At 46.7% G+C, this 22,320-nt stretch overlaps 1 protein-coding gene across 1 annotated transcript in view; it reads right to left on the bottom strand.

The window, feature by feature from the left end:
• The window catches only part of LOC120830948 (transmembrane protein 132C), a 152,259-nt gene that overhangs the window by 87,666 nt on the left and 42,273 nt on the right, over positions 1 to 22,320 (bottom strand). Inside the window, exons 2-3 of the mRNA XM_040195985.2 lie at positions 16,410 to 16,828; positions 15,226 to 15,803 (exon numbers count right to left, since the gene is read on the bottom strand). Of these exons, the coding sequence (XP_040051919.2) occupies positions 15,226 to 15,803; positions 16,410 to 16,828 (997 nt within the window). The remainder of the gene's footprint in view (positions 1 to 15,225; positions 15,804 to 16,409; positions 16,829 to 22,320) is intronic.

The raw sequence follows: 22,320 nt of genomic DNA, 5'->3' as shown, positions 1-22,320 counted from the left end.
AAGGTTCATTTTTAAGCACTGAAAGGACTTCTAAACCATGTTGATTTAATAAAAACTTATCCTTGATCCTGGACATGAAAAAGAAAGTAATTTTAATTCAACAGCCTTGAAACAGCTGTCCAGTCAATTTTACTCAAATCATATTAGCAGTTTTATTGGGAGTAAAAAATTACCAAATGTCTCAAATTATAATTTTTTTTAAACTTTCAAACAATTTTAAAATATTTTTTATATTTGTATATATTACAATAGGAAACACACAATGGGTGGCCGAGTCTCAGAAAGAAGACAAAAAAGCGTGGGAGTATAAGTGTGTGTGTGTGTGTGTGTGTGTGTGTGTGTGTGTGTGTGTGTGTGTGTGTGTGTGTGTGTGTGTGTGTGTGCGTGTGTGTGTGCGTGTGTGTGTGGGCGTAAGGTATCCATGTGGATCGTGTTCCATGGCCAAAGATGAGTCCTTCCACAAGGGTGTGTGGAAACTAATCGCAAGATGACTACTTTCATTAATTAGCTAACTATAGCACACACGATAAAAGCTAATTAGGATGAATGGTAAAGTGAGAGAGCGAGAGAGTAGACAAACATAATTATAAGAAACAAGGTGGGCAAAGTGATAATCAGACGAAGGGAGAAGGTCCGACCACTAGTTGGTAACAGGAGTAGTTTTGATGGAACAAAGGAGACGGATGCTGCTTCACTTCCCCTTTCTGTTCCTCTCTGCCTCTGGTTTTTGCAAAACATTTACACGTGTATCTATATGCTCTTTTATTTGTACGGATTCTCACACGGCTCTATTGCCATTTGCACGTTCTTCAGATACAGGATCGTACACACACACCATGTATGTGTGTGCGTGTGTTTGCACGTGTGCCAACTGGGATCTTTTTTCCTGTTAGGTCCTGTTAAGTTTAGAATACCGGGGGTTTTACTGGGAGAAGAAAGGGGGATAGAAAATAGACTCGAGGCATCGGGGATTGCTTTGTTTTTACAACAAGCAGCTCATGCAACAAAGGTTTGAAGCACCCAGTGATAATTGTGTATGCATAAGTCCTTCACATGGCGCAAGCGGATGGCAATGCGCTTTACCTATTCATGTATTCATTCTGCTTTTGGAATAATTTTCTGAAATTTATATTCATCGTGTTTCACCAAGTGTCTTAAACATTCCTAAAACATTATAGCGAAAGCAAACTGTGAGGTAGGTCACTTGGAACAACAAGTTGGGGAAGAACAAAAGGGCAGAGTTGAAAATAAAGACGGAGAAACGGGGAGAAAAAAATTAAAAATGAAACTCGCAAAAGGAAGCAAGAAGATTTCCCCCTGAATAATGGCCCATTCATCAGTGCTAATTTGCTAGGCTAATGTTCTCACTGAGCTTAATGGGAGATTAGCCAGGCAAATTAGCACTGATAAAGGAGCGGGCACGGAGCGTGGTGGTCAATCATGGAGCCAGCAACTCAAACCATACCCCAGCAGTGGAAAGCATCTGCTGCAAATGAGATTTCACTTTAACTTCAACAATTAAGTGCCCATCAAGGCCACACTGCGTCGCATTAACGTCGACGATAAATAGAGACACAAACAGGAGCAGACATTAAAATAGTCGATATTAAATACAGAGAGCGGTGCACTGATTCAACGAAGGCCACTGATTGAGTGAAAAGCGTTTGCTGTTGATCAGGTCAACAGCGTTTTGCGGAAATAAAGCCCGTTTTGGATTTGAATTAGCTAGCAGCAAAAGATCTGATCCCAAATGGGATGTTATGGGAGTGTGTCTGACAGCAGCAGTGGGGCTACAATAAGACAGATGTGTGTGATTGTTGGGACACGCCAGCGCTTTCTAAAAAAGGGCTTCAGGGGATCTTCAATTCCTGCATTAATAAGTAACGTAACCATTAAAGTTTCACACGATCGTGTCCAGAGTGACTTGAGAACGAGCGCGGCGGCGGAGTGAGCTCGAATATCCGCGATCAAAACAGTACGGGCGCCCGGTAGGTTACACGGTTCAGAGCATCGGGGCCCCTGCGACAGAAAAGCCCCGTGACCTTAAAAAAAAAAGGTGCAAAGACAGGAGGGAAAAGCATCGGCGCTGATGTGAGATCCTTTATGAGATCCTCGAGGAACTCCATGAAGGATTTATGAATTTAGTTTGAGGGTCCACCAAACTGTAACGGATCTGTGTGGATGCAGCGTGCGTGGACTGAACAATGATGGCCTTATTTTAAGCTGTTGGTATTTTCTGAGATTTCACAGTTAAAAAGACGAACTGGAACGCATCATTGGACGGCTTTGATAGGAAATCTTAAACAGAGATTAGCTGAACTCTAAGCACTCATCCATCGCTGTCGCATATTCTGCCGGATAATGCGGCGTCTTCTTTGGGGAGAGATTTGAGGAACAGACGCCAGTAAAACACGAGAGGCGTAGAAGATGATTCTATTGTTTGTTTGTTTTTGTCTACTCTGCTGGGCCTGCACTTTCTGTAACAACACATAACTGTCATGGTGGGTGAGCAATCATATGTGTGAAAAACAAAAAATGTCTATACCCTTTTAATGGTGTCCACCGGCTCAGCGGCTAAAAGCGACAGCATTCAATAGCTGAATAGCGGCCGAGAGAGGAGAAGGGGACTGTCTCAATTGATCGAGCATGTTATTCTGCAAGGAGAAGATTGGAAAAACGTGCTTTTTAAATTGTCAAAGTACTTGTCTTGGATCTCTGAGAATCAACCCTTTCGTACAGTGTCCACAGTGTAAGATGCATAAGACAGAAAGACAGAAATATAATGTAGCACAGTGACAAAGACACTCCCACATATACATATATGTATATAAATATACACTGTACAGACACACACTCAGACAGGAAACTGTCGTATTGTTCGTCAGTCGGCGGCTGCAGGCCTCCTGCTGTGCAGACTGAATAGAGAGATTTACTAAAACAGGAAGCGGTACTGATGACTGCAAGTTTGTATAAACTAAAGGAGAGAGCGCATCACTGGAAGCACAGATGATGGAAAGAAAAATATGTGTGGAGCAGATAGACAATGTGCTCATGGCAACAAGGTATAAGACGAATTTTGACATTTAGAGATGAAAAATTAAATTTTAAAAAGTTTCCTTTTTGGCTTCTGGTCGTTAATAAAAAGCAGAAAACAGAATAAATATCTTAGAGAGAGAGAGAGAGATAAACCAGCGGGTATGTTTTCTGTGCTGCAGCAGAAAAATGTAACATCTATAACAATTAATAAAAGGAATAAATCTATCGCATGAAAAAAAGAGAAAAACATACAATATGTAACTTCCAAAAATCCCCCCTGTGGAGACGGAGCCAATGTGCAGCTGCACTTGAGCCGTTGTTCAGTACAAATTGTGACTTTACAACAGCAACATCTGCAGCCTCATTCCACAATAATAAAACAGACAACATGTTTTCATGGGCCCGGGTCTCAGGCCCAGAAAATAAAAATGTTATTTGAGTTCCAGGGTGAAAACCTGCAGGAGAGGGATTTCTTTCCCCCGGCTTGTTAGAATAATAACAAACTCATCCCCTGGGGTAACTTAGAGGTAAATGCCCAAACACACACACACACACTCAGTCGACAGGAGTCCTGTTCGGGGCTCCTCTAGCAGGGACAGCAACGGACAATAAACACAAGGACCCGGCCGGGCATTTGCATTTGAAACATCCCCAAACTAGTGCTGGCAGAGCGGGACTCACAGAGGGATGAGGAGCCCAGAGAAGAGGAGCACAGAAGAGTGCCAGGAGACGACACACAGCGAGCTAAATGAGCTAAATACGCTGTGGATCAAAGTCATTTCAATAACCGGGTTCACAAAGCAAAAAAACTCTTGAGACATATTAATTAGAATTTCAGCGATGGTGTGAATCATTTGCAGTCCAAGCACAACAAGTCCTGCTGTCTTCTCCTCTTCCACGTCCACTTGCTGTATTTTGTATCGCCCTCACACACGGCGCAGAGGCCCCAAAGACACACAAACAGCGGCTACCGCGGCGAGGTTGACGGCTGTCACCTCTGTGTACTCGGCGTCTTTCAGGAGCCGAGCAATGCAAATAACAACCCGTATGAATATTCATGAGGGACTTGAGAGGGAGCGGGGGAGAAAGCAGGAGAAAGGGTTAGACAGACAGAATGATGGCGCAGCCCGGATGAACAGAGGCAGAGTGACTGAGTGGGTCAAGTAGAGGAAGAGAGTCGGTGCCTGTGTGTGTTTTCCTCTTCTCGAGGGAATATCAGAGACAACTATTTAAAAAAACATTTGACAAATTACCGTGCTTAGAAAAATGACAAAAGAGTTGCTGAGAAGAGAGATGCATGCACAGAAAAGGACAAAGCCGGGAGACACTGACTTAGACTAGATGTCTATGTATTATTTGGGGGGAAGAATAAGATTAATTGACTTTCACATTGAGTGATGAGACATTCATGCGTCCCTCGATTGTATCTCTGGCACTTGATATTAGCACGCATGGTAGCAGGGAATCCTTTGGGACATGTTAACTAATGGGATTCAAACTCAGTGTGTTTACATGATGGTATAATTTGAATCTTTGCTTAGTCGGACTGTGCTATCTGTGCTATCTCGGGCGGAGGTGCTATTATCCCAATATACATGGCAGTGAATAAATCGAATCATTTGCTGAAAGCATGTCATGTCCGATACGATAGGTGGCGCTGTTTTCATTACAACTAGTTGTGATACAGCCATTTCCGCTTGACCTCTTCACCACTACCAACAACAAACAACAACAACAATATCAACATTACGAGAAAGATGGCGAACGGAGAGCAAGGCGAAGCTACATCATTGATAACGGAGAGAAGACGCCGTCGGGATCTCAAGCATGCGCAAAGACGCAAAGTCCAGTTCCTCATCCGATTCACCGTTACATGCCGCAATAGTCACACTGGATCGACTGGATCGGATCGAGTTATCCAGGGGTGTTAGTCGGATGGTAGTCGGACCGCACATAGTCGGACAAAGGTGTTTACATGAAACAGATCATTCGATTTCAGTCCGACTAAGCCAGTTATTTGAATCCATGTAACCACGCTGAGTGAGAGCAAAACACTCGACTAGATCACGACTGTTTGCTGTCCTTGGTCCGAAATAATGGAACGAGCTCTCTGAAGACACAAGGACTGCAGAGAGCCTTCACATCTACCACCGCTAACTAAAGACACACCTCTTCAGACTCTACCTCGACTAAAGACTAACAAATTGTAGCACTTAAATTGTAGTTATAACGCCACTTATCTATAGAAAATTGTAAATTGGCTTATTTGAGGAAATTTCACTTTCTTGTTTCTTGCTCTTCTGAGTTTGTATCTCTATGGTTGAATGCATTTATTGTAACTCGCTTTGGATAAAAGCGTCAGCTAAATGACATGTGATGTAATGTAATGTAATGCTTTAAGTCTGAGTCTGTCGACCAATCACGTTCAAGATGGCTTTGGTTGCGTTAACATGAACAGCAGACCCTGAAATGTGGATCACCATGAGGATTACACACAGGCACAAACAGATATTTATAATTAGTAATACAAAAACGACAGTTTTTCATTTTCAGATGAAATATCCAAATAAGAGAAAATTGAGGAAAAACAAAAGAACAGAACTCGGTCGACATTGTCCGTCACCTGGTAAAACTCAGATGGATGTCGATATGTGTACTTATAAAGCAGGCTGCAGGAAAACAGCTGCACGATACGCTGTGCGTTTACTTTCTAAAAGGTTGCATAAACATTCACAAACACACACACACACACACGGCTGCTAAAACTATGGATTCTCCGTCCTTGGTGTTGTCAGAGCATTTGAGGTCAAATCGATGTTAGAGCTTTGTGGACTAAAGGCATCCTGGATCTATGGTGTGTGTGTGTGTGTGTGCGTGCGCGTGTGCGTGTGCGTGTGTGTGTGTGTGTGTGTGTGTGGTGACACAGAGGAGTTGGGTGTATCCGCCAGAGAGGACTAGCTGCTCATTAGAAGTACATCTGCCCTCTGATCCCAGGAAATATCCACTAATCCCTTCACACACACACACACACACACACACACACAAACACACACACACACACACACACAAACACACACACACACACACACACACACACATAGACAATAAATGTATTGAAACTAATAGCTAATAACGTTGAATAAAACAGTGAATAAAATGAGACACAAGCAGAGGAAAAAAAATGTTTTCTGTCTTAATCTGTCAGAGTTATATGTCTCACAATGTCTCAAACACACACACACACACACACACACACACACACACACACACACACACACATAGACAATAAATGTATTGAAACTAATAGCTAATAACGTTGAATAAAACAGTGAATAAAATGAGACACAAGCAGAGGAAAAGAAATGTTTTCTGTCTTAATCTGTCAGAGTTATATGTCTCACAATGTCTCAAACACACACACACGCACACACACGAACCCCATCATTGGTAATCATCTCGCTTATTAGCCACCTAAACAGGGACAGAACCCGGTTCAAGCTGACAGCTTTTAATGAGGGAGTTACTGTCACGTTCGGTCACGGTAACGGGCGGCAAAGATCCACGCGCAGAGGGAGGTCACAAAATAAGGGTTTTAATGTTCAACAGAAACAGCGAGCCGAGCTCGACGGCAAAACATAGAACAAAAATGTATTCTCAATGAGACCAGCTAGGCAAAAGGAAAAACGAAAGGTAATCCTCGGGACAGGGGAATCTCCTCCTTGGAGAACGAAGCTCGACAGGAGCCCGCAGGATGCAGCCCCTGAGGCACGACGCTGGAGGCCGGACGAGCAAGACTTGGCTGTGCGCAAAGAGAGAAGGTCTTGAGGCTGCTGGACAGGGGAAGGGTTGACTCACAAGAATAATCCGACAAGACACAAAGGGAACACATGCAAGATATAGACAGGGTGATTAGACATGACGAGAAACAGGTGTAACAGCAAACGGCGCGGCCACTGATTGAAATGAGCGGCAGGTGGATGGGAAGGCTATGTGAGAAGTGGGTGTGTGTGCAGAGGTGAGACTAATGGGCAAATGAGTGTGTCACTGAATGTATATGGCAGAGGGGAAGAGAGAGAGAGAGACCCGGATCCTGACAGTACCCCTCCCTCAACGAGCGCCCCCAGGCGCTTCCGAGGAAGGAGTCTGGCGAGACCGGTAGAAGTCCTCAATGAGCGAGCGGTCCAGGACGTCCCGGGCCGGAATCCACTGCCGCTCCTCAGGACCGTACCCCTCCCAATCCACCAAGAACTGGCGGCCCCGCCCTCGGGGACGAACATCCAGAAGTTTGCGAACCCTATAAATAGAGTCCACCTCGTCAATGGGTGGGGGGGGGGGAGCGGGGCGGGTGGGTGCACGAATGACAGGTTTGAGACACGAAACGTGAAATACTGGGTGTATCCGACGTAACGAACCGAGCATCTTTAATTTGACGGTTACCGGGTTAAAAACCTTAACAATGGAAAAAGGACCGACAAAGCGAGACATGAGTTTCCGAGAGCCTTCGCGTGTGGGCAGATTGCGAGTGGAGAGCCACACCTTCTGCCCACAAACGTATCTGGGTGCCTTTACACGGCGGCGGTTGGCAGCCTTACAAGTGCGCGTTCTGGTGCGACATAAAGCGGATCTCACTCTCCTCCAAGTGCGCTTGCATCTCTGAATAAAAGCTTGAACGGAGGGGACAGAAGTCTCAGACTCCTGTGACGAAAAGAGTGGAGGTTGATAGCCGAGGCAACTCTCAAAAGGAGACAGACCGGTTGCGGAGGAGGGTAAAGAATTATGGGCGAACTCGGCCCAGGAGATCTGATCTACCCAGGACGCCGGGGTCTGAGAGATCAAACTGCGTAACATGCGCCCGAGAATCTGGTTGGTCCGCTCGGCTTGCCCATTGGTCTGCGGGTGGAATCCGGACGACAGACTGGGGGAAGCCCCAATCAGTCGACAGAACTCCCTCCAAAACAGTGAGGCAAATTGGGGACCTCTGTCAGACACAATGTCCGAGGGAAGGCCGTGAATCTTAAACACATGATCGACCATAAGCTGCGCGGTCTCACGGGCGGACGGTAATTTGGGAAGTGGAATAAAATGGGCCGCCTTAGAAAAACGATCGACAACCGTCAGGATAACTGTGTTGCCGGCGGATGGAGGGAGACCGGTAACGAAGTCTAACGCGATGTGTGACCACGGGCGCGATGGGATGGGAAGGGGTCTGAGGAGACCCGCCGGCGGAGCGTTGCTTGATTTAGTTTGCGCGCAGACAGGGCAAGAGGCAACGAAACTACGTATGTCACGCTCTCTGGTGGGCCACCAGAATCTTTGACGGATAGCGGCTAAAGTGCCCTTTACGCCGGGGTGCGCGAATAGTTTAGAGGCATGGCCCCACTCGAGTACGGACTTTCGCGCGCTCTCGGGAACGAACAACCTCCCCTCGGGGGCAGTAGGAGGTCTGATGGCGTGCGCAAGGGCCCTCTTAACGGTCTGTTCAACTCCCCAGACCACCGCTCCGACCACACAGTGTTGGGGAACAATTCCCTCCTGGATTGAGGCATCCTCCGTGGAGCCGAACTGACGGGAGAGGGCATCAGGCTTAACATTCTTTGAACCTGGTCTAAACGAGATGGAGAAGTCGAAGCGGCCAAAAAATAAAGCCCAGCGGGCCTGCCGTGCATTCAGTCTTTTAGCGGAGCGAATGTATTCGAGGTTCCGGTGGTCGGTCCAAACAATGAATGGCACGCTGGCCCCCTCTAGCCAATGCCGCCACTCCCCCAGAGCCAACCGGATAGCCAGGAGCTCCCGGTTGCCGACGTCATAGTTTCGCTCCGCGGGTGAGAGCCGGTGCGAAAAAAAGGCGCACGGGTGAATCTTATCGTCACGGGAGGAGCGTTGCGACAAAATAGCCCCAACCCCTACGTCAGAGGCGTCAACCTCAACAATAAACTGTCTTGCGGGGTCCGGAGTGACTAAAATGGGCGCGGAGGTGAATAAACCTTTAAGACGGTTGAAAGCCTCCTGTGCCGGTTCTGACCAACAAAACCTTGACTTGGTCGACGTGAGTGCGGACAGGGGGGCAGCCACCTGACTAAAATTGCGAATGAATCGCCTGTAGAAATTAGCGAATCCTAAAAACCGCTGGAGAGCAACGCGAGACTCCGGGGCTGGCCAATTGAGAACCGCCCGTACCTTCTGGGGGTCCATGCTGATTCCCCCAGCGGAGATCACGGACCCAAGGAAAGTAACCGAGCGCGAGTGAAAGACACATTTCTCGGACTTAACGAAAAGGCGGTTCTCGAGTAGGCGTTGTAAGACTCGACGGACGTGTTGGACGTGTAACTCGAGAGAGGGTGAGAAGATTAGAATGTCATCCAGATAAACAAATACGAAGATGTTTAACATGTCGCGCAGGACGTCATTCACCAGTGCCTGAAACACGGCGGGGGCGTTGGCCAATCCGAAGGGAAGGACCCGGTATTCAAAGTGACCAATATGGGTATTGAACGCGGTCTTCCACTCATCCCCCGGTTTGATACGAACTAGATGGTACGCATTACGCAGATCCAATTTAGTGAAGAATCTAGCGCCCTGTAGGATCTCGAACCCTGATGACATAAGGGGCAAGGGGTAGCGATTCTTGACCGTTATGTCGTTTAACCCCCGATAATCAATACAAGGACGCAACGACCCGTCCTTCTTCTCCACGAAGAAGAACCCCGCACCGGCAGGAGAAGAGGATGGAACAATAATCCCAGCCTCCAGCGACTCGGAGAGATATTTCTCTAACGCTTCTCGTTCGGGTGGTGAGAGGGAGTATAGCCTACCGCGGGGAGGCGTGGTGCCAGGGAGGAGGTCAATACTACAGTCATAAGGGCGGTGAGGCGGCAGGGAGACGGCCCGGGAACGGCTGAAAACCGCCCGCAAGTCATGGTACTCCTCCGGTACGCCAGTCAGATCACCGGGCTCCTCCTGAAACACAGAGACAGAAGACACGGCAGGGATGGCAGACACTAGGCAGTTACCATGACACGAAAGACTCCAAGACAAAATAGTACTCCTGACCCAGTTAATATGGGGATTGTGCTGGACAAGCCAGGGGTGCCCTAAGACCATGGGGGAAGAGGGGGAACAAAAAACAAAAAAAGAAATAGTCTCTTGGTGGTTCCCGGAGACAGTCAGACTCACCGGACTGGTGACCTGATGGACCTCAGCTAGAGTTCCACCATCCAGAGAAAATATGGTGGTGCGTTCTTCTAAATCCACCAGGGGAATGTTGTGTTCCTGCGCCCATCTCTCGTCTAGGAAGTTTCCCTCCGCCCCCGAGTCAATCAGCGCCGGACAGGAGGCAGATGAGCCAGCCCACCGAAGAACAGCGGGGAGAGTGGTGCGGGATCTGGGTGAGGATGAAGACACCGCCGCGCTCGCCAGTACTCCTCTGTCTACTGGCGAGCTCTGTCTTTTGCCGGACAGGAAGCGGCAAAGTGGCCCGCCGCACCGCAGTAAAGGCAGAGTCTGTTAGAGAGGCGGCGTTGTTTCTCCTCCGGCCGGAGGTGGATGCCACCCAGCTGCATGGGCTCAGGTTCGGGAGCAAAAGGGGGAAATGACTCTCGAGGTGTCGGGGCAGCAGTGCGGGCTCGTCGCCGTTGTTGAAAGCACCGATCGAGGCGGATTGCCAGCTCGATCAGCGTGTCGAGGTCGGCTGGTGACCCACGAGCGTAAATCTCCTCCTTGAGTTCGATGTTCAACCCCTCTAAAAAACGGGCCACCAAGGCGGGTTCGTTCCATTCGCTGGTAGTGGAAAGAGTTCGGAACTCGATAGCGAAGTCTGCAACGGACCTCTTCCCCTGACGAATGGTGGTCAAGAGACGCGATGCCTCGCGTCCAAAGACTGACTGGTCAAATACCTTTATCATCTCCTCCTTGAAGAGGGGGAAGCGTCTGCAGCAGGGACCTCCAGCCTCCCAAACTGAGGTTCCCCATTCACGGGCGCGCCCAGTTAGTAAGGAAATCACGTAGGCAATGCGGGCTTGGTCTTCAGCATATGTTCGCGGTTGCAGAGAGAAGGCCACCTCACACTGCGTCAGGAATGCTCTGCATTCCGCCGGCTCTCCAGCGTAACACGGGGGGTTATTGATGCGAGGCTCCGAAGACGACGAGTGAGAGAGTGTTAATGGAGACTCGGAACGGGTCTGGGTGAGGCGCATAGAGAGGTCGTTCACCTGAGCGGCCAGGCTCTCAACGGCCTGCCTGGCTGCCGACAATTCCTCTTGGTGTCGACCCAGCATAGCTCCCTGGAACTCAACGGCAGTGGCAAAGGATTCCTCCCTCGCTGGATCCATAGTGTGTGGTCGGATTATTCTGTCACGTTCGGTCACGGTAACGGGCGGCAAAGATCCACGCGCAGAGGGAGGTCACAAAATAAGGGTTTTAATGTTCAACAGAAACAGCGAGCCGAGCTCGACGGCAAAACATAGAACAAAAATGTATTCTCAATGAGACCAGCTAGGCAAAAGGAAAAACGAAAGGTAATCCTCGGGACAGGGGAATCTCCTCCTTGGAGAACGAAGCTCGACAGGAGCCCGCAGGATGCAGCCCCTGAGGCACGACGCTGGAGGCCGGACGAGCAAGACTTGGCTGTGCGCAAAGAGAGAAGGTCTTGAGGCTGCTGGACAGGGGAAGGGTTGACTCACAAGAATAATCCGACAAGACACAAAGGGAACACATGCAAGATATAGACAGGGTGATTAGACATGACGAGAAACAGGTGTAACAGCAAACGGCGCGGCCACTGATTGAAATGAGCGGCAGGTGGATGGGAAGGCTATGTGAGAAGTGGGTGTGTGTGCAGAGGTGAGACTAATGGGCAAATGAGTGTGTCACTGAATGTATATGGCAGAGGGGAAGAGAGAGAGAGAGACCCGGATCCTGACAGTTACTGATCACTCACGGTTAGTATTTCCAATGCTGACAAACACTCAACTAAAAATAGATTAAACGCATCAAACACCCACGACAGACGTTCCACGGATTGTAACAACGTGTTCAATACTTATGGTTGAAGTTGCTCACTGAACCGGAGCGCAAGAAGTGTTTTCTCCAAAAGTTCCAAAAGACGGCGTTCAGGTTAACAACACGGGACACAGCCATCACACCTGATTTCTGCTTAACGTGTGAAAGGGAAAGTGGGGTTTAGCGTTAATGGCATTTGTTGGATTTTCTAGCCGAACACGGCTTACAAACGCTGTAAACGCTCATTTCCTTAAATACAACCATTGTCCTCTGAATCAAGCAGTGTTCTGTCATTCTGTCTTCTGGCCCACAGGAAGTCAACCTCATGTCCGTTACACCATGGAAGGTCTCTGATGTCCACCTGCCGCTCTTTACCAAACGTATCTGATACCTGGGCGCCGTGATCTCAGTGTTTTGTCGCTTTAACGCCCCACTTGTTGCCTCTTGTTAGGGATAGTATATAGGATAGGGAAGTAAGGCCGTGCAGTGAGAAGGTCTGCACCTCAGCATCCATGATAATGTATATAAATATAGTATATATGTTTACATACATATAGTAATATACATTCTCCATGATGCGGCAGGAGCATCTGCATTGGAATTTTTTTTTTAATAATTGAGATTCTGTATTTATCTGATGTCACCCTGAAAAATAACATAAATAAATCAAATGCACATCTTGATTTAAAAACAGTGCAAAACACCTTCCTTTTATTTAGTAGTTCTTAATTAACCGCAAGGTCTCAAAGAACCATTTAAGTTTGTCCCCTTATCTTGGCATTTTTATTAATATTTAAGCCCGAGCACCAGTGTCAGAAACCAATTACACACTCGTCTAGCACACGTCTCATATGTCATCTGTGTTCTCTCAGCCATAAACAAGTTTTAATTGTTTAACTTTCATTTTCATTTGAGTGTGACTGTGGCTTTAAATCTCTAATGTGTGGCTGTAAGCATTGTGCGCTCGGTCGCCAAAGAAAGACAATGTGTTTATTTGCGTTCTGTACTGTAGTTTCATGCAGGCGTGACCCTTTTCACAGAGAAATAACTCGTTTTTCAAGAGGACAAAAGTCACACTCTCTTCCAATGGCCTACTTCTAGTGGTTTGAATAGATGAATACGAAACAAATAGCGTGTATTCAAAAATCTTGTTTCAATGTCTGGCTCTGTGGAAATAATCAATGACAAAAGAAGTGCAGTGAAAATTAAAACAAAATGTGTTCAATTCGACTTCGGCAAAATGAAGGTCAGTATTGGCAGAGAATTTTCCGCGGACAACTGTGATGGGCTTTAACTTTAGGACGAATTAAATAACACGGTTTTAAATCAAGGTGGTCAAAGTCATTGACGTGCCTTAAACTCAAAATGCGACTAAATTGGAGGAAGAAGACGCGATCGGTATCGAATGCCTCAGACGTCCACAGCGGCGTTTCCATCTGAGCAGACAGGCCGTCTGCTCATACAGCGACAGAAGGTGCACGTTTGAGCCGGGCCGTTTGGTGCGTCTGTTGCCTCCAGTTCTCCGACCTTCCATCTCTGCTTCTTGGAAGAGCAGAAGAGCGGCCTTTTCCTCTTCCTCACTCATCTTCGTCGCCTAGTCCCGTGTCCCTCCATCTCTTCAGTAGTTTAACATAATCACATCACCTCAGTGTGATGGAGCACACTCACGGCTTATTATGTGTCACGCACACACACAGGAATGAGATCCACTTAAGCCTTATTACATGTCTGACTGTGCTTCTAACATGGGAGATTATCCATTGGCTGTATGCTGCAAAGCAGAGGGCACAAGCTGCAGGTAGAATGGGCGCACACACACACACACACACACACACACACACACACACACACACACACACATGGAATGGAAAAACAGGTGGACGACCGGCATATAAAATATAGGAATAAAATAGAAAAGAATAAACTAGGGCAGGAGCTGAAGGGAGTCTGGTGCCATAAAGGAGTTATGTCTTCCTGTAGCAGAACAACACACACATGTATGTGTTCACACATGCAAACACACACACATGCGCGCACAGAGCGGGGGTGTTGTACAACGAAGACAGGGACCCAAAGAGGCCACCTCATCACTTATTTGTGTGTTTGTAAGTGTGTGTGTGTGTGTGTGTCTGTGCATAAAATGCACACACATACGATAGCAAACATCTTTTTGAACGCTTGGAGTGGGAAGAAGTTTGTGTGCGTAAACATGGCAGAGAGAAATTGTGCGCGGAGGGTGTTTATTTCACCCTTCTGTGTGAGCGGGGATGGATGTGTGTGTGTGTGTGTGTGTGTGTGTGTGTGTGTGTGTGTGTGTGTGTGAATTTTAACAGCAGGTAGCGCTTCTGGGAGCTGCATTCTAGCCACTTGTTAGTTTCCTCCACTGTCGCCAGATGACCTCAGGAATGTTTGTGCACAGACAGATGCAGGACTGCGGTCCTGTTAGTAATTATTTAAACTTGTCTGCATCTTTTAACTGACACAAATGTGTCAATAAAACATATCAAAGCCCATTGGCATCTGTCGTTTTAGTTGTAGTTGAATTGAAATCGCCATTGCTCGTCTTCTATACCAGTGTTCAAAGCTTTGTGTGCTGGGATGTTCTCCAAACAGTAAAAAACGATAAATCTGTCATCCGACAGCCTGAAATCCTCAGTGAGCCGATGTGGCTGGATGGGATGCTTAGCTTAGATCAGGATTTGTCAACTCATTTTCAGCCAGGACACCAAAAATCAGTTTGTTTCTTGATATCCAGGTGCTGGTTATGCGGGAAACCGTGTGGGTCGACCTCTCAAAGCTCACCTCAGAGGCCTATTAGGTACCACCGTTCAGTTTGAGTAACCAGCATCGGCTCTAACTGAATGCGCCTGGTTTCGCTTCCCCTCCAGTCCCTCGCAGTCACCGTTTCCCTCTGACGCTTCACACTCTGTGTGCTTTCCTCTCTCTTTGGATCCTTCATGAATATTTATGAGGTTGTTATTTGCATTGGTGGCTCCTGGAAGAGGCTGAGCACACAGAGGTGACAGCCGTCAACCTCGGGAGGCGGCAGTGAGAGCGGAGACAGGAGATGAGGAGGAAAATAAATAAAATTATGGAAACGAAAACTGAAGAAAAATGGAAATTAGTCAGAGACAGAAAGACAGAACAAGTTCCAAGCCAGATAAATCATTCTGAAAGCATTTGTGTTCCCACCTCAATGTGAACTGTTCCGTGTTGGAAAGCGTCTTCATGTAGACGCCAAACACCACCGTCTTGCCGAGCCGAATCGGGCTTGGGGGGACCAGAACCTCCACGTTCTCATCAAGTCTCAACTTCTCTCCCTTGGCAGGTACCGGGCCCGCGGTCATTGCCACGGAACCAGCTTTCAGCATGTCATGAAGACCCCCAGCCACCAGGGGGCTCCACTGTCCCCCGAGTCCCGTCCCGGGGCCTCCGAGGGGCCCCGCGTTTGCACTCTGTCCTCTCCAAGGCTCATTGACGGCGGAGGGACACTCCTGACCAGCCTCTTCCACCGGTATGACGGAGTAATACACATCCAGTGATGGCAGAGTCACTTCGGGGGGCCTTTTCCTCACTTGCGTCGGCGTAAACCAAGCCGGGGGGATCTCCAGGCGCACAGCGCAGATGCCGGACGGCCCCACGAGCCGGCAGCCCGCCGAGGGTGCCGCTTCGCTGACGTCCCGGACGGCCACGGCTCGGACACACGGGAGGACGGCTTGAGGAGGCGGGTCCGGCTCGTCCCAGCGCCGCCCCACCAGATAAAACAGCACCTGGGGAGGAAACGAGCGCGGACGGTGATGTGGTCGAAATTGGAAACGATTAGCGGAGGAACAGCCCGGGCCAATAAGATAGTTGTCAAGAAAACCATCTCTTTCCGACAGTGTGGATGACAGGTGAAATTATTACTCAGAAAATTGTCCGGAAATGAAAAAGAAAACTAATTCTGTAGTAGCTGTATTCCTTTAAAAAAAAAAAAGCCCTTCTTTTTTCTCCTCGTGCAGAAATATTTCTGCATAGGCGCTAATGAGCGTCCGCTTCCAAGCAGCACTAATTAGTGTATTTACATCAGCTAAAGATCAAATTACTTAGTGAAATGTGAGAGGTGTCGCTGGCAGGGAGAAACCCACGGGGCGAGCTGCCACCCGACAGGGCGTCTCACAGGCCTTCATCTCTCAACCCTTCGCAGCTTCAACGTCTTTCATCACCAAGTCAACGGTTACATCGAGATTAAATGAATCGGCTACGCTCATAGATTAAATGCTCTCATCACTGGTGGTGCTTAATGTACAGGATTGGCATATCAAGTATATGTGCAGCCTAGAGCCTTATTTAATTGCATTAAAAGGTTTATACATATAAAAAAAATAATAAACTACCTGTATCCACGGGCGTGTCGAACCAACTTTGGGCACCACCACTTGACCTTTGACCCTCCAGTTCAGAGTCACCTGGTTGGTGGTCGGCAGCAGACGTGGGGAGGGGCCCTGAAGCAGCTCCACCGGGATTGGCTGCTCGACGCTCAGGTTCCCGTAGCTGCAGTTGACGCCCGGCAGGGACTGCGAGGCGGCCGCTGCCGCTTCCAGCTGGTGGAGGAAGAAGGGCTCGGTCCGCGACGACAGGCTGCCATTTCGCATGACGTCCTGATTGGATTCTCGCAGAAAGAAGGCGGACTCGGCACCACTGAGCTGGCATTGCACGGGCAGGTAGGTGGGGACCGAGGAGGAGAAGCGGGACTGGGAGGAGTCCGCGCCTCCCCCTGGTCCGACTCCTGCTGCACCCGATTGGCTTTCAGACACTGAGGAGAAAAAAAGAGGAAAAAAAAAAAAAATGATACCTTTCATTAAAAAGTAATGAAATGTCTGAGTGAATTCCAAATCAACTAATGAAGTCAAATCTGAGACCCATTGACCTGTGAAATGCATTTTTATTGCATACACATTAATATGAACAAAGATACATCTATCAGCTTTTTCACAGGTCATACATACATCACAGCGTGTACACTGCAGTACATGGTGTCTTTGCACAACGCAAAATGGGTAAAAAACACATCAGCTCTCAGTTGTCAGCTCTACATTAATGCATCGCTTTTTTAAAATCCCCATTCGACTCTGCACTATATAAAAAAAACGGCATATATATACATATACATAACATGCATCTTATTTCCATATTTTTACATTTAGTTTTTGTTCATTTCTGGTGTATTTATTGGACATTTCACAAAGATTGGGAGTTTGGAGCCTGGATTACCTTTTGTACAGCAGTATCTCATTTTCACAGAGGACGGGGAGTTACAACGACTGAGCTGAGTACATTTTGATCCCCACACTTTATCCTCCATCACTTAATGTTTGTTATTCATCCCCTGTTCGGCTTGTCAGCATCATATTGTGATGGCGCCACACCACCCAAATGATCGCTTATTGCAAACCTTTAGCCAAACAGGAGCCAAAATGAATTATATTTTGGTTCAGTAAATGTTAGGAAAAGTGATTTTACGGTCAGGTTTTGTAGGTTTAGTCAGCGTAACACTGCCATTGTTAAACTGAATGCAGTTTAAAGCCCTTTTTAGAATCATCTTTTTTTTATCATTAACACACAATTAGTTTATTTCCCCTCTGATTTTTTAATCAGTCCTTTTCTTACTGCCTTAAAGACAACGTTTTAAGGGTTTCGGCTGATTGTAAATCGGACATCTTTTCTTTTTTACTTTGACTGTTGCTTATTTAGTGTTTAAGAAGACTTGAAGACTATTTAAAGGGCCTTTAATTGCAACTGCCTCTGTTTTCAAATTTCACACGTTATTCCTCTAGACCGGGCACCAGGCTTTCCACTGACTTTACCCAAAGCCCGTCACTAATAGATGCTCAGAACAACGGAGGTAACCTTAAAAGCGAGACGTCTTCTGTGGGTGAGAGAGAAGGTCGGTGCACGAGTCAAAACGAACAAAGGATTTTTACGATGGGAAGTAGCGCTCATGCACCAAACCAAAAATTGTGTTATTAATTACATTATGTCTCGGGACACTATGCACCTGAGTCAGACTGCGTGGACTGACGTGCATTCTGACAAAAAACCTTTGGTATTTAGGGACACACATAAGGGACGGAGTAGTTCTACAATCTGGGAGTCACTAATCGTTTTTAACAGGTTACCACAACATTGTTACATTACATTAGATTACATTTACATTAACACTGTAATGTAATGTAATGTAACATTTCTACATTTAAAGTGAAGTGCGTTACTTTAGAAATAGCATTTATAAAACATGGCTAAATTAAATGGCTACTGCCACAGAATTGTTTTTTTAAAGTGCTGTTCACGGTAGAAGAATAGGATTTCCATTTGAACACACCGCGGAACCAGCGCTGGCACAAACAGAACACACATGCAGTGAGAGTGAGTGTGCGTTTCCATGTGTCCTAGGGTAGCCAAGTGTGAAAATATAATGAGGGTGGGACCGCGTGGCGCCGTCTCGGGCAAGTTATACAGAGGCGACTTCAGAAAAAACATAATAGCGCCAAAATAAAGCGATACCTCAGTGCAACATGAATGAGCAGGCTGATTCGGTTACGGTGCGTGGGCACCATACAAAAAAATAAAAAATAAAAAAGGTTTAGGGTTAGACAGAAAGAAGAAAAAAAAGGGAGAGAGTTAAATAGACAGACGGGGCGGGAGATAGAAAAAGAAACACAAAGCGGAGAGGAGCATGAAGTGCAACGTATTAAGATGGAGGAGGAGGAGAAACTAAATGGAGTGAGATGAAAAAAGAGGTTGAAGACGGAGGAAAGGGGGGAAGGGGATGGGGGGGCACAGAGTACATAGAGAGAGTGACTGGCAGTTTACACAGGATGACTGAATGAACTTCACCACCAATCAACTTCTCTGCAGGGGAATCTTTGCCACTCAGAGACGAATATGTCGCCCTGAACCAACATCGTGTACTGAACAATGTAAACTACGTTGTAGGAAAGTTGAGATGGATTCTGGCAAAAGCGAACGAAAAAGGAACTTTAACAAACCACATTTAGACACATTTCTTTCACGTTGACCGTGGGGTAAAATATACAGCTTAAATGGCTTCTTACATACTTTAAATTGATAAGCATCCATATAAAAAGTTACAAAATAATCCAGCAGGAGTAGTCGCCGACTATGCTTCATGTTTTTGTCTGCAAGGTGACATCCTCTTCATGTTTTGGAGCTTATCGTCCATATTTAGCAATTCAGAGTCACATGCAAAAAGGGCTCGTTGAAACGGAGCCACAGAGACTTTTCAAATTCAGATGGTAATTATTCAATGTGGGCAAAATACATGAAAACATTAGCCTCAGTAAGCCATGTTAGCTTTTAACATAGTCCCATTGTGGGTGTCCTTGAGGCCTGCATGTGTGTCTGTGTGTGTCCACGGGAGTCTCACGAAGCATATGTCTCGAACCCGGACAGCTGACACACACAGACAGGCAACGCTCACGCTCATGCAAATCTTTCCATGCAGACGCAAGTTGACCTTTGGGTGGAATTGCTTACATTGTATGGAATATTAAAAGACAAAACTCTCCCCTTAATCTCAGGTCGTAGTTTTTTAAATATTTATTATGATGATTTTCAAACAGATGTGAAATGTTTTCTTTACCCTTTTATACTTTTGACTCTTTGTTATGTTAATCTGGAAAAATAAGCCTACGCTGTGGCTCAAAAAGTGTGTTTTTTTTTTCCTGACATCATTATTGTGTGGATAATAAAAATACAAGATGACATCAGCCCAATAGGCTCTCTGGAAACTGGCATCCAAGAACCAGTGTGCAATTGGCCACCATTGAACTTGGCACGGTCCAGATTACCTGGCATCATGACTTTGGCAATCGCCAACCACAGCAGGAGTCCCAACCCGCTGTGTCCTGCTGCACAGTGCTTCAGTGTGTGCGCGCGCGTGTGTGTGTGTGTGTGTAAAAGTATCTCTAAGTGTTTGTGAGGATTGTTGTAGTGGTGCATGCAAGGTTCAACAAAGGCGTAAATGTGGATACAGGGTATGGAGGGTATGAAAAATGGAGGGTATGAAAAATTGGAAAGGCACAAAGCCAGATGTAGAGAGATTTGACAAGGCCCATCTGTGATCCTTCATCGCCTAAAAAAAATGCCTATCCTGCTTTATTTCCAGGTGCACGCGCACACACACGCACACACACACACACACACACACACACACACACACACACACACACACACGCGCATACACACGCACACACACACAAAGCCAATAATCAAAAGACATTGGAGCGTGTAGGGCAGGAAGAAAAAGAGAGATGGGTTTCCAGTGAAAAGGAGGGATACCACGATGTGATTACGATATCCGTTCAGCCTGATATTGTGTTGGTTATATATTGACATTGACTTTTATTTCATTAGACAGGCAACACATTCATATTTGAACAGGGCTTTGTTTCACAAAAGAATCTTTTGGGTAGGACCAGCTGAATGCTGCACCAACATTGCTTGTTGCACCGATAAAACCCAAACATGAAACTTTTGGTTTTACGTTAAGTAATAAGTGGTTACGTGCGTTGCCGTGGTGCAGGGTTGCAATTCAATGCAGAAGCAAGTGTCAAAATGCTGTTTTTACCAATTTTTCTTCCATATATGGGAACCGTGTACAAACTACTTCTTTCTCCGCTCTCTGCTTCCCTCCATCTGTTCCCTCCTCATTGCCAGTCACACTATTTGTCTTGCTTCTGCTGAGGTTGTTTTGCACACTTGAACAAACAGCCATTCCTTGTAAATTTGCCATTCCGAGCACGCGGTATAAAGCCAAATATTTCCACGTCTGCTTTCCCGCGAAACAACAACAAGATGTCCAGTAATGACAAGCGTTTCAGCATCAAAACATCAGTTTGCTTGTGCTTCATTCAAAGCATTTATCCAGAAGTAAATTGCCCCCCTTCTCGGTCCTCCCCCCATTCCACCACCACATGGTGAAAAATAAAAAGACTCAGAGCAGAAATCCATCATGGGAGAATTTCCCCGAAAAGAATTAACGCCATTGATCACAAAGATGGCCCACTATCTGAAAGAGACGTGGGGGGGGGGGGGCATACAGATGGATAGATATATAGACATGGATGGTGTGAAATGTGGAGGGAAGGAAGGAGCGAGAGGTAATATGGTGAAAGAGGATGAGAGAGGGATGAGCTTTCTATTTTTGAGCTGAACATTCATCACAAGCAGGAGTTTATTTTGGTCTCTCTATCTCTATTTATCTACGTCTGTCTCTGCGTGTCCCACCCGGCAAAATCTCTCCGTAATGGTGCACGTTTTTTTAATTATTAAAGGGGAACTCCAATGATTTCCCACGAGGATGTCACGGTATTCTCAGGGAGCGCTTTGTTACGTTGTTCAAAATAAACACAAAGTTGTGAGGACTCTTCGGCTCGGTTCTCACCGCCGGTCGAAGGACGGTCGCATCAGTTTGCACTGAAATGACAGTCGGCCGTGAGCTTTGTTCGACATTAACAATGCGAATGAACGCGAGCTTCGTTTATATAAATGAAGCTCTATTTTTATAGAAATGAAGGAAATGTGTCATTTGGAGGCACTGTAATAAAAAACTACTCAGCCAACACAATGTGGTACGTTTCAAAACATTTAGTTGAAAATCATAATGCTAATGCTAATGTCCTGAGAGCTTTCTGGACATTATGAAGCCCAGTTCAAGGCGCCTGCTTGTGTGGTGCGTTGTCATGGTAAAATAAACGGCCCCAGATTTAAAAAACTACCGTTACCGTTAGAAACAGCAGATTTGTGCGCTTTTTAAGCAGCGTGGTACAACATCGCTTTCCGCCGGAGCTCTTCAGTCGCTGACTCATGCAGCTAATTGGTATTCAGCCTGACATGTCAAACCTTTGTAGCAGTTTTTTTTTTTTTTTTTTGTAAGTAACCTCTAGTTTGTCCTTGTCCACGGAGTGTTTGCAGAACTCCGTGTACCGCTGGTAGAATAATCCCCGACACTCCCACGCACACATGCACCCTCCACTTGTTGATTGATGTCCCTGTCGTTGGGTCAGCGGAGTCACATTTCCCCAGATATGGTCTGAGCACCACCTCTCCCCCACTACAACTACAGCCCCCCTCCCCACCATACTTGCTTTATCTGCCTCTTTATGTGTTTAGTGGCTTACGCGTACGTCCCCGTCTTCAATATCTGTCCCTCATTCCGTCCAATCGGCTGCACTCCTACGCTCCCCTTCAGGAGAACCAGGAAGAAGCTGAGACGGACTGAACGCA

This window comes from Gasterosteus aculeatus, chromosome 13, assembly GCF_964276395.1.
Source record: "Gasterosteus aculeatus chromosome 13, fGasAcu3.hap1.1, whole genome shotgun sequence".
Taxonomy (NCBI): domain Eukaryota; kingdom Metazoa; phylum Chordata; class Actinopteri; order Perciformes; family Gasterosteidae; genus Gasterosteus; species Gasterosteus aculeatus.
The sequence above is the reverse complement of the archived record's forward strand: the minus strand, read 5'-3'. Positions and strand labels throughout refer to the sequence as shown.